General features: G+C 38.0%; 1 protein-coding gene across 1 annotated transcript; it reads left to right on the forward strand.

Moving 5' to 3' along the window:
- The first annotated feature begins 5 nt into the window (after positions 1 to 5).
- On the forward strand, positions 6 to 12,136 carry LOC117298528 (glutathione reductase, mitochondrial-like). The gene is made up of 11 exons (XM_033781831.1): positions 6 to 230; positions 4,032 to 4,147; positions 5,196 to 5,398; positions 6,140 to 6,194; positions 6,641 to 6,740; positions 7,186 to 7,272; positions 7,422 to 7,556; positions 8,394 to 8,505; positions 9,618 to 9,749; positions 10,155 to 10,288; positions 11,674 to 12,136. The coding sequence occupies exons 1-11, from the start codon at positions 9 to 11 to the stop codon at positions 11,821 to 11,823; spliced, it is 1,446 nt and encodes a 481-aa protein (XP_033637722.1). The 5' UTR covers positions 6 to 8; the 3' UTR covers positions 11,824 to 12,136.
- The last annotated feature ends 1,574 nt before the right edge of the window (positions 12,137 to 13,710 follow it).

Raw genomic sequence — 13,710 nt, forward strand, 5'->3', positions numbered from 1 at the left:
TTAAAAATATGCATTCTAAAGTTGCCAGCACTCTCCTCCAAAGGTGTAACTTTTACTCTTGCATTTTTAGCTTGAAGAGGAAGATTTGCAACATGCCACCGGTAGCAACGAAGACGTTTGATTACTTGGTGTTAGGGGGAGGATCAGGAGGAATTGCCAGTGCGAGGCGGGCTGCTGAATTCGGTGTTTCTGTCGGCCTGATAGAGTCCGGACCATTGGGCGGCACGTGTGTAAGTCTAATCTTTCACTTTAACCCTACGTACTAGTACTAAGTGTAAACATAACATTTTTACTGATGATAAAACTTTGCGCATGTTTGAATGGATGAGTTTTTTTTACTTTAATAGGCAGTGATGTGTGACTTTGGAGGGATAGGATTTATTAAAGGTGTGGCACTTTTGAAAGTGATAAATTGAACGATTTAGACAACAAATACTCAGCATTGGTAGTAATGGGATGGTTGATTTATGTTTGGTCTTGTTTAATGTTTAAATTAGGCTATAATAAACAGTTTAAAATAAAAAGTACAGTACAGTAGGCCTATTTATATTCAAATCAAATTGGAATATAAAAGTAATGATTATCTTAAATTAAAGTTTTATAAACTCCATGGTTTCCAGTAATAACTAATTCATAACTGTTTACATTATTTAAACTTAAGAAACATGCTCAATGAATGATTTGAGCTGTGTATAAAAAATAGCTTTGTCATGATGATGGTTTTATATTGCATGGAGGTTTTGGAGTTTGAGGTTTTACATTTTTTTTTTTTTTTTCTTTTTTTTCAAAACTGTTGAGACTAAAAATTATACATGAGTTTTTTTTTTTTTTTTTTTTTTTTTCCCTACATTTTATATATAGTTTTTGCAATCTACCTTTCCTCATCGTCAGGCCTCATCTCTTGAATGAATCCTTCAGAGCCATGTAAAAAACTCAATTGTCATTTTCTTTAATTTTTTGTTAATCGTTGATGTTATTGTATTTATACAACAGCGTTTCGATCAGAATTCAGATCATACTATTTTGGGTTGTGTGTTTTTTTTCATCAGGGGTGTTTGTTTAAACTTTAAGCAGCTTTTTGAGGAATGATTTACAAAGCAAAAATTAACACAGGTATAACACCACAAGTCAATAGACACTATGAATAATGTTTTCTATTTCATTGATAAATAAATGGAGGATCACCAGCTAGGGAATAATGAGATACATAGGCCCACCTACTGATGTTTCCTGTTTCATTACGACTGCACTGAAGGTTTAACCTCAAACTTTCATTTCAAGGTAAAATACAGGAATATTAGAGCTGATAAAATAATCACAGACATAGTTCATGGTTTGTGTGATAAACCTTATGGGTTTGTCTGTATGTACACAAACAAAACCATGGACTAATGTTGATTTTCAGAAATACTGTCATTGTAAAACAAAAATAGCAATTGAAGCCTCCCCACACCCTTTCAAAATATCAAGGGCGATTGCAACAATGGTAGATGATGGTGTGCTTTATAGAAAACTAGTATAGAGAGAATGCAATTACTTTAAAAAACTGTGTCATGAATAATCGATCCCCTTCAAACCCTAAAATTGAACAAAATACTGTATTACAGTGATTTTCTGTTATACAAACATGTACATTTCCCACCTTTAAGAAGCATTGAACATGTAACTAACTGGATCAAAAGAAAAGTTGTGCCCCCCCCCCCCCCCCCCCCCCCCGAAAGCTGAACAGTTTGGATTATCTGCATATCATTGTTGAATGACTTTGCAGTTTTTCTAACAAACACAGCTAGGCTATCTGCTCAAAGCAATGACATGAATAGCGAGACCCTACCTAATGGCTCCCTTTATGTAGATCAACTCTGCAGTGTGTTCTCTATTGGTATTGTCCTTGTTAAAAAATATACCACATTGCAGAAGAGTTTCAAGTAGGTTGCTATAGTAACCATTGCAGGTGTGAGAACTTGGAAAATGTCATCTAGGAGTTAAATTTGTTTGTCAAAACTATTGAAAACATCAAAAACACACAAACCCTTCGTTTTTTAGTGATTGTGATGATTTCTTTATTTTTTATTTTATATTTGGCTTGTCAACAAAACTTAAATTTTTTTTTTTTTTTTAAACTCCCTCCCTCCCCCCAATCCGCAAAAAAAAGGATGGTAAACAATTTTTTTTTTAATGTGGCCTTATACTGGTCTGACACTGAAGTTACTGGCCTTGGGTCTTTTCAGTGTAAAATTCCAGACCTGACCTGTATACTATTTAATATAATGTAGTGATAACTTGATTGTAGCTCACAAGGTTAATACATGTACAGGTAGTACAGGTTTTTGCCCCTTTTTTTTTATAACCTAGTATGTACTTGTAGTAGTTTTAATTGAGGGGAGCCTTGGATATTCCTGTGGTAGGAAAAGGAAAAGCTGTGTGTTGTTTCCTCAGTGACCTTCATTCTTGGTGGATTTTTACATTTGTCATCTTTGTCCGTTCAGTGGAAAATGTTCCCTGACCTTTTGAAGTTCTGATTACATTGTATAAGGTGCACAGGTTCTTATATTATTTTCTGAGCAATTTTTAACTCTTCTGTCCAACCTCATGCACCATAATTCAGCTTTGTGATGGCAGTTTATTAAATTTTTATAATTGATGGAATGAGTGAATGATTGAAAATGTTTGTTAAAAAGACACTGGACACCTTTGGTAATTGTCAAAGACTAGTCTTCTCACTTGGTGTATCTCAACATATGCACAGAACAACAAACCTGTGAATATTTGAACTCAATTGTTGGTCGTCGAAGTTGCGAGATAATAATGGAAGAAAACACAACACCCTTGCCACACAAAGTTGTGTGCTTCCAGATGCTTGATTACGGGACCTCAAAATCTAATTCTGAGGTCTCAAAATCAAATCAAATATTTTAGTGAAAAATTACTTTTTTCCCTTGAAAACTATGTTACTTCAGAGGGAGCTGTTTCTCACAATGTTTTATACTAAAACTATCAACAGCTCTCCATTGCTTTTTCTGTGTTTATGTCTATGCAAACAATTATTTTGAGTAATTACCAATAGCGTCCAGTGCCTTTAATAATAGAGTACAAACAACCACACTCTCATCTCATATCATAGAGTAAGGACATACTCTCTACGCTCATACCTTCCACTGCTAGGAGCAGTGAAGTGGAACTCTGCAGTTCTGTATGAACAGTAAGTTAAGCTTCACTGCAAATGAATACCAGTACTTGTAAACTGGGTTTAGGAATACATTGAGGGACAAACTGCCATCCATTCACTGATGTTGATTGAGTAAAACAGGAACAGTGTCGGGGTACCCAGTCCTTTGAAATGAAATAGTTTCTGGATGAAAGAATAGATTTGTTTGCACTTTTTTGCTGTACAGTCCAGGTTGTACCTATAACCCGTCTTTAAGTACTTTATATTTAGGTTCTTGACAGGTTTATAATTTGTGTTTTTCCCCTGATCATTGGTGGGGGGGGGGGGGATCACATGACGAGACCAAGTATTTAAAATGAGGAAATATCAAAATAAACCATAAGGGAAACTGACCAGGTAAATTTTGGAGTTGAACAAAGACAGTTTACTAGAGCAGGATTTGAACCAATGACCTCGGGATAAACGTGCCGGCGCTCTTTGCTCTCGCCCTATAGCAATAACAACTATGGCTTATCCAAGCCTGATACTTCACGGAGGCAAGGAGGCGATTGCCTTTGTGTACCCTGGTCATTGCCTTTGCTAGAGTAGAAATTTACAATTTCCTCATGGTGCCCTTTACCAATGAGAAAATGCCTTAGTGCCCCTACCCTTGCCCTTTCAAAAACAAGGCATACATGCCTGCTTATCCGTCTCTGTTTTGATTTGAATAAGCACCCGTGGAGAGATGTTTGATTTACTTTTTGTTTGGTATTTGCAGGTAAATGTAGGGTGTGTTCCCAAGAGATGTTTCTGACCCGTCTCTGTTTTGATTTGAATAAGCACCCGTGGAGAGATGTTTGATTTACTTTTTGTTTGGTATTTGCAGGTAAATGTAGGGTGTGTTCCCAAGAAGGTGATGTTTCTGACTGCAATGCACTCTGAGTTTATACATGACCAACCGGACTATGGATACGATGTGCAGAAAAAGTCCTTCTCGTGGAGGTAAATAGACAGTGCAAGTCTCACACAAACAATGGGGACCAACATTTTGGGGACCAAGGGTTGTAATACAATGCTTTTAGGAAACCAACTTAAAGACAGTGGACACTATTGGTAATTGTCAAACACCAGTCTTCTCACTTGGTGTATCATCTCAACATATGCATAAAATAACAAACCTGTGAAAATTTGAGCTCAATCGGTCGTCAAAGTTGCGAGATAATAATGAAAGAAAAAACACCCTTGTCACACGAAGTTGTGTGCGTTTAATAGATGGTTGATTTTGAGACCTCAAATTCTAAATCTGAGGTCTCAAAATCAAATTCAGGGAAAATTATTTCTTTCTTGAAAATCTCCACTTCAGAGGGAGCCATTTCTCACAATGAATTATGCCATCAACCTTTCCCCATTACTCGTCACCAAGTAAGGTTTTATGCTAATAATTATTTTGAGTAATTACCAATAGTGTCCACTGCCTTTAAGGCATTGTAACACAGGTCCCATAGTTCGAATACGTGCAAGACTCAACAGTTTAAATACATATTGCTTCAATAGTAGTGGAAATAGGAGTGGAACTAGATTTTAGATGTACCACCTTTCTTCATATTGAAATTTGATAAAAATCAGACAGCTGGAGTTTTCATAAAATGTTTGATTGTTTCATTGAACGGTGTACAAGTATGTTATTAGTGACAAGATCATTGTTTTCCTTCAAACAATGCAGTCGACCTAAAATCGAGTTGATATGATTTTTAAGACTTGTAGTTAACATACTTGTATTCTTCCTACTCTAGTTAAGTCTGATTTCCAATTTGTTTGACCTAGTGGGGAACAATCATAGAAAGTGTGCTTGACTAACCTGGAAAATGTATAAAAGTCGACACCTAATGTAGGTCCTGTAGAATAGCCCTTGCACTCGTAAAATTTTCCCATATATTATGCATGAATTAATGATATTTCAGTTTCATACGATATTGAAAGTTTAAACCAACTTCTCAAAATGACCAGAATCAGTTTCCGTTTGACTGAATTTATTTCCCATCCCTTACAGTGCCATCAAAGAGAAGAGAGATGCCTACATCAAGAGACTAAACGGGATCTACTTTGGCAACCTAGAGAGGTCAAAGGTCACCTACATCAATGGCTTTGCAAAGTTTGCCGACAATCGTAGCGTTGTCGTCGACGGGACGTTGTACACTGGCAAACACATCCTGATTGCGACGGGTGGAAAGCCTGTTGTTCCTGACATTCCAGGTGAATAAATAACACTTTCTAAGACCCAGGGTGTGCGTTATGGCAGTCATAGCTAATAACTGTTTTTGTTGAATTTGCTATTGGTTAGCCACTGGACAATAACGGAAACAGTTATTGGTTACAGCTGCGGAAATGTAACCTAAATGTTATGGACCACTGTATGCACTGCTCAAAATATTACCTAGCATTTACATGCAAAGCAACAATGAGCAGGAAACCAGTCACAAATCACTTGTTGAAATGGTTTTTGACTGGTTACCGTTAGTTACCGTTACTTTATTTTGGTAAGCAAAATATTCTTACGCATAGCTACTTTTTGCGCTTAAAGCATGTGCTCTACTATGTCTACAGTACCTTGATTTGTTTATACTTATCATATATGCCCGTGTTGCAAAGTGGCATTGCATTCCTCTTTTTGGGGGTACTTTTTCAAACTTTTCAAAATTTTCGCAGACATTGAAAATAAAAGTTCCCATTCAGTGATGTTCGACCATGCAATAGGTTTTTGCTTTGTTGGAAACGAGACCAACATGACAGTAAGCCTGTTTAGTCGTCAAAGGGCTTGTTTTTACTTTCTGCGAATGCAACAAACAATTTGGAAAAGTTTAGCTGTTCTCAAAACGTTCACACTGAAAACAAAGCTGTGACATCAAATTCGCTTTGCCGGAAGCATTCCCAGGAAGTATAAAGTGCTTTTATACAGCTTCCATTCAACATACACTGCTTTTTTATTTCTTGCAGGTGCTGAACATGGAATTACCAGTGATGGGTTCTTTGAACTAGAAGATCTACCAAAGTAAGTTCACTTTAGCTGCACATTTAAAAAAAGATAGTCTTGGATTCTACTTCAGTAATTTATTATCCTTAAAGCAATCGCACAACATCGGTAAACAGTATTGTCCAAAGGCCCACACTTCGTGTATCACAACTTATATATAAAATACAAACCTGTGAAAATTTAGGCTCAATCGGTCCTCGGAGTTGGGAGAAAATAATGGGGAAAACCCACTCTTGTTTCTGCACGTTTCGCCGTGTCATGACATTGGTTCTAAATAAATCCGTTTTTATCGATATCGAGAATTGATGATTGTTTTAATGCTTTCTCAAAAAGTAAAGCATTTCATTGAGTAATATTTTATGGGAAGTCTTTCACCATTACCTTCTGTAAACCCTGTAAGTTATTTGTAAATCTGTGCACTTTTAATTTTTGTTGTCAAATTGTTTATTTTTGATGTCAAACAGGAAAACTGCAGTAGTTGGGGCAGGTTACATCGCAGTGGAACTAGCAGGAATACTGAGTGAGCTGGGAAGTGATGTATCTCTTTTCATTAGAAAGGAACAGGTTAGTTTGATACACCCGTTTCAGACATGCACTCCAGAGTCGCGCTGAACCAAATTCTGAATTAAGTACATGAAAAGTTAGGAGCGACAGTCGAAAGATCTACTGTTGCAGTCGGTCGGAACGACTCTCGAGCGCCTTGGTTTCAGACGTCGATCTTGTCACGAGCCAAACCTAATGTAAATGTTATGTTAAGTTCACCTGTCTGAAACCAAAATTTAATTGGGTCGACCCAGAGTCGCTCCTAATCTATTTGGTTCGGCGCCACTCTGGAGCGCCTGACTGAACCGGGTGTTAGTGAGTTTCCCTCTGACCTAAACAAAGAAAAAAGAAGCATAAATGGGATTATTTGAAAATATTTGTTTTGAATGCATGTTCATGCATTGAATTGATTGTGCATATTTAACGATAACATAATGTGGTATTACTGTTTTTCTCTTTCGTGTAGGCCTTAAGGACCTTTGACTCTATGGTGACTGAAAATATCACGCAGACAATTGAGGATTCAAAGATGACCCTGGTCAAGAACAGTGTGGTAAGTTTTCTTTGACTCTTATTAGGTTACTAAAAGCCTCGTTTAAAACACTACTCTGTCTGGCCGACCTTTTCACACAGGTCTTTCCGCGGTCTGCCCCTCCATCTGGAATGCGATATCAATGTCTGTTTGTTTGTTTTTACCTTCAGTCAAAATCTCTGAAGAAATGTGAGGACGGTACCATGACGTTTGAGACAACTGCAGGAGTATTCAGTGGGTTCGACTGCGTTATCTGGGCAGTAGGCAGGACACCGAACTCTGACTCACTTGACTTGGAGAAAGTGGTGAGTAACGAATAAGAATCTTTCTGTAGCAGCAAGATCATTACTTACTTGTTTACAATTTTGATTTTTTTTCTAGACATTTCCAGCCAGTATTTTTATATCTAAGTATGGGAAACTATGTTAAAATTAGGCAACCTTTAATCCATATCTGGCTAACTTTTAATCCATATCTGGCTAACTACAGTATTTTCCACCAACCCATAAATGCTGTAAATTGGAAAACCTGTATATGAACAATAAGTTAGTGTCTTTCTTTAATAGACCAAGTAAGTTTTGTGTACACAAGGAGTGACCTTGTACATTACATGACCTTTCTGGCAGGCAAGGATGCTACACTGATCATATAGGAAGTTTTACAACCGGCTCTGTTAATAATAATAAATGTAATAATAATAATCATTAAAACTTATAAAGCGCCATCTATCTAAGACTAAACTTATTCCGAAGCGCATGTTCAGAGCAGACTCTCGATTTGCTAAGATGTAGAACAAAGAGCCATTGAACAGCTTTATTCCATATACTGCATCTTAGTTCTTTACCTCTAGAACTTCTTGCCTGTTGCGTGTTTCACTCCATCCTACAATCTAGACTGTTTCAAAAGGAAATAACAATTCATACCTTCAGCTCCCCGCAGTTATTTTTCAATTGAATAGTTTTTCTTTCTGTAGCCCCTTACCAATGGTGGCTTTTAGCCTTGTGTAGGGCGAACTTTCATAATATAACAAAATTAAATTTAACACACAATTTACCTGGAAGAGCCGACATTGTACAATAATGGCTATCTCCGCTATGCAGTTTGCCATATTAAACAAAAATTTGTTTGATGGTTTGTTTCAGGGAGTGACTGTAGACGCAAAGCATAACATCGTAGTGGATGAGTTCCAGAATACATGCACCAAAGGAATCTATGCACTAGGAGATGTGTGTGGTAAAGCTTTATTAACTCCAGGTAAGGTCAAACAACAACCCTAACCCCCCTCAATCCATCAAAACCCAACAGCATGTTGTGTTTCATGCTTGATGCTTCGTTTTTGAAAGGGCAGAGGCACCAAGGTATTTCTTCATTGGTCAAGGGAACCTCCATGAGGAACTTGTACGTTTCTGTTTGCACAATTCAAGGGGCATCGAGGCAATGACCACTGGCAACGGAGGCAATTGCCCCCATGAAGTATCAGGCCTGGTGTTTGACTATTGACCCCTTGCACGCGCGTCACACGCGGCGACTGATCCGCGCTCACCATGTTGGTGGGCAAGTTAGGTTTACGTGTATTAATGCCGCGTCGCCTAAAACGCACACTTTCACTGCATAACGCACATCATAGAGTTATATATAAAAACGTACAGTGAATTGCCCACCAGTATGGCGCATTCAAGTTTTTTTTTATGATGACGTCAGGTGAAATTGGTCAATACATGTATTGGACTGAGGACTGGGCTGGTTTCATGATTCACATGGAATCAGGCATACTACTACAATCAGAGTCCAACAGTTTGGGATTTGGGTTATGATTTGGTCCTAGTCTGTAGATTGTACTAGTAAACTGATTATGATTGACTAAAGCCTCGGTCACAACCCACCGTGCGTGTTTTTGTCCGTACGTTTTTTTGGGAGGCCACGTCCGCCACGTTTTTCTGAAAACGTGGGGAGGGAGTGGCAAGAGCAGGGAGGGAGTACGTCAACGCTTGTCACTCGCACGGTTTGCGCAAGGTGTAAGTACGTGGGTTGGGACCGCTGCTTAAGTGTTCCATAATTTGGGAGCGGCAACAGAGACAGCTCTGTCACCGTAGCGTGTTTTCACACGAGGGCCAGACATCAGTTGAAGGTGAGAGGATGTGGAAGATCGTAACCAGCGCTTGATGGAACTTTCTGTTTGATGAGTTCTGAAAGATGTATGCACAGAGATTTTGTGGGCAGCTCGCAAGACATATGCATTGACCCATTCTAATAGATACACGACAACTGATTGATAACGCAACTGGCATACTCATTGAAAAAAGGATAACTATCAATTCAATTCAGGTTTAATCCTTTTAGTTCTATTTAATCCCTCTCTGATTCAGTTGCCATCGCGGCGGGCAGGAAGCTCGCTCACCGATTGTTTGACAACAAGCCGGATTACAAGATGAACTATGACCTCATTCCCACCGTAGTCTTCTCCCATCCACCTATTGGAACCATCGGTCTCACACAAGGTCAGTCAGAAAGATTTCTCCTTGAAGACACTCAGAGTAGACTGATTGAAACTTCTTAAATTTGGGTTTGAACTATTTTCTTTAGAGGTATTACACAGGATTGGTAGAGCTGACAAAATATTAATTTTTTTTTAATTTTTTTTTTTTAAAGATGATCTTCCCGTCAAGGGAACTCGGCAAACTACCACAAGGGGATATAAACACCGAGCTGGCATTGGCCAATTTCTTTCATACAAACATTGGTTCAACGCCTATGATTATAAATTGCACAAATCAAGCAATTGTGATTCAATAACTGGAAGACGATACTTATTCTAGTCATTGTGAATTCAGCGGTTAGCTTGGTAGGATTCAAACCCACAACAACAAAATGAGTCTGAAAATCTGCTCCTTTCTTTTATTTAGCGGAAGCTGAAGCAAAATACGGAAAAGACAATCTGAAGATCTACCAGTCGTCATTCAACAATATGTACTTTGCTATGACTCAACGCAAAGAGAAAACCAAGATGAAGTTGATTTGTGCAGGTCCAGAGGAAAAGGTATGTCTTGTCGTTTAAGGTCAAGTTTTTGTGTAAAATGAGCCACTATTTATATTACGATTGAATGCATTCGTACCGTAATCATTCACAGAAACTTCAGCTTTAACTAATTTGAGATATAGAAAGTGAACTTGTTGCTCTTGATGTTCAATCAAAATGGAAGTGCCAGGGGAGGCTAAATACTTTGAGCAGTGTCGTGGCCGAGGGGTCTAGTGCACCGGACCCATGCTCTGGTATTGTGTATACACGATCATGACACTTGTACCCTTAAAGGGAAGGTACACGTTTGGTAACTGTCAAAGACCAGTCTTCTCACTTTGTGTATCCCAACAGAAGCATAAAATAACAAACCTGTGAAAATTTGAGCTAAATGGTCATCGAAGTTGCGAGAAAATTATGAGAAAAAGAACCACCCTTGTTGGATGAATTTGTGTGCTTTCAGATAGGAATAAAAGACTTCTGGCTAGAAGTCTTTTATTACTTTAGTAAGACATAACCTCTTTCTCAAAAGCTATGCTACTTCAGAAGGAGCTGTTTCTTACAATGTTTTATACTATCATCAGCTCTCCAATGCTCGTTACCAAGTCAGTTTTAAGTTAATATTTCTTTTGAGTAATAACCAAATGTGTACCTTCCCTTTAACCGTTATAAAGCAAGGCACTTAACCATATTTACTTTGTTAAATGTTCCGAAGGTCCCATTTTGCTCTACCAACCAGGCTCCTGTGTGGTTACCCTCTTCACAGTTCATAAGGATTTAGGCATGGGTATCATCCACTAGGAGCCTGGCTGGTAGAGTAGAATTCAATACTGTCGCACCTTTTACGGAAGCAATTAAGTGCTTGCCCGAGGGCACAAGTGTCATGACCAGGATTCAAACCATTCTGCTGCTGACACTACCAAAGCTTGGGCTAGGTGAACTAGACTGCTCGACCACAACATGACACACCTCCCGTTGATGAAGGGATTAAAGGCAGTGGACACTTTGGTAATAACTCAAAATAGCTATTAGCAAAAAAAAACTTACTTGGTAACGTGTAATGGGGAGCTGTTGATAGTATAAAACATTGTGAGAAACGGCTCCCTCTGAAGTGTCGTAGTTTTCCGAGAAAGAAGTAATTTTCCACGAATTTGATTTCGAGACCTCAGAATTAGATTTTGAGGTCTTGAAATCACGCATCTGAAAGCACACAACTTTGTGTGACAAGGGTGTTTTTTCTTTCATTATTATCTTGCAACGTCGACGACCAACTGAGCGCAAATTTACACAGGTTTGTTATTTTATGCATGAGATACACTAATTGAGAAGACTGGTCTTTGACAATAACCAATATTGTCCAGTGTCTTTAAGCGGTGAATAATTTTTGTTTGTTCTTGCCATTTCAGGTTGTTGGGCTTCACATGCAGGGCATGGCCGTAGACGAGATCCTACAAGGCTTCTCTGTTGCCATAACGATGGGAGCGACAAAGGCAGACTTTGATAACACATTAGCCATCCATCCAACATCAGGAGAGGAGTTAGTAACGATGAGATAAAGCGGTTCATTTTCTGTAAATGGAAGTCATATTATGAAAATATAACATGGTTTGAGGATGAAGAGTCGATATTAGCTCCGGAGGTATTTTGGAAGTTGGCAAACTAGGGCAAGTTCACACAAGGGCCAAACGCCTGTGTGCTTTGAAGCAGCGTTTTACACCACACACAAAATCCAAACAGCAATGCAAATGGCAGCAACTTGTAACTCATTTGTAATAAGGGTTTCAAAGTGTGGTGAATTGGTTTGAAACTAGTTGTTTAAACCATCCAGGGCCCAATTTCATAGAGCTACTAAGCACAACAATTTGCTAAGCATGAAATTTCTTCCTTGAGAAAAACAGGATTACCAACAAAATTTCCCTTTGTTGCATATTGCTTGTTACTGGTATTCAGCTGATGTTTGCTCATCCTAAAAATCATGTGAAAATTTTGTTGGTAATCCTGTTTTTATCGAGGCAGAAATTTCATGCTTAGCAAATTTTTGTGCTTAGCAGCTCTATGAAATTGGGCCTAGGTCAGGTTCTTGATCAGTTTAAAAAGATGGCCTCACTGTGTTTAAACAACTAGTTGGTATTTCTTTACCTCTGTTTATAATGATTTAGTAATGGGCTTACGGAATTTAAATAGAGATTTAAAAAATGTATATCCAGTTTTACAAAGGGGGACATTGGGACGCTAGGTGGCAGCAGACTTAACCTGTTAATCCATTGTTCTCGTGTTGACATGCTCACCACAACGTAAACAATAGAAATTTACCTGATATGTTCTGCTGCCACTAAGCGTTCCCATTGCTGTTTCTTCATGTCTTCATACATGTATATCTCTATTATTAAGAGTATTTTTACACTAGTTAAAAAGCAGGGTAGATACATTTAGTGACATTTGAATCCAATTTTCTGTTAATCATAGTCAGAAAGTACCATCTGATATAGTGGTCATTTAAATAGTATGCATGGATGCTCCATGCTATAACATATCGTCCTGCCTTTTGTCCATGAAACCACAGCAGGGCCCAATTTCATAGCGCTGCGGCCGATTTTCTACTTACTGTGCAATTTCTATTTCATAGCGCTGCTAACCATAAGCACACGAAAAGGCATGCTAACCTTCCGGTGCTTACCACACAAAAATAAATGACATCACAATGCAAATACACGGTAAACACGCAATATGGCCGCCCAATTTTTCTGCTAACCTGTGAAATACCCTAAGGCTTAAGCAAATTTTTCTGCTACAGTAAGCACACAAATTTGCTTACTGTTAAGCGGCGCTATGAAATTGGGCCCTGGTCCTTAAGCTAATACTAAGTGCGAAAGACTAGGTGCTTCCATTTTTTGTTTCGAAAAACTCTGATCACTCAGACATGACTCCAATCACAAGTTTGAAAGAACCTCTATGCGGGAAACTGTGTCAAGACTTTTATAGAGTGATTGTTTCTGACCAATTTGTGATAACGGCAAAATGGTTCTGAATTGACGCTTGGGTTCCATTCTTGACTGCTGTGCCTTGTTTTAGTGACATGAACTATGAACTATGACCTGAATTTATATCAAATATCTTATTTTATCATAATTTCTATCTTATTTAACTTCAATTTATTTGTTCCAGAAATTTTGAAATTCAATCCACAAAATTTTCAGTCAATAGTACTCTGAGAATTGAGTTACCTCAACTATATAAAAAATATACCAACACATTTCTGGAACTAATACTAGTATTTAGGTAAAAAAATAGTGATTTGTGAATTTTATTAACAAATTGTATAACTAATTATATTGATTGAATATTATTTTTGTATGTTGATAATTGATGTCAGATATTAAAACAAAATGAATATATAAACATGAAATGGTCCATGTTTCATTGTGTCATAGTTTAATTTTCCA

This window comes from Asterias rubens, chromosome 13 (assembly GCF_902459465.1).
Source record: "Asterias rubens chromosome 13, eAstRub1.3, whole genome shotgun sequence".
Classification (NCBI taxonomy): Eukaryota; Metazoa; Echinodermata; class Asteroidea; order Forcipulatida; family Asteriidae; genus Asterias; species Asterias rubens.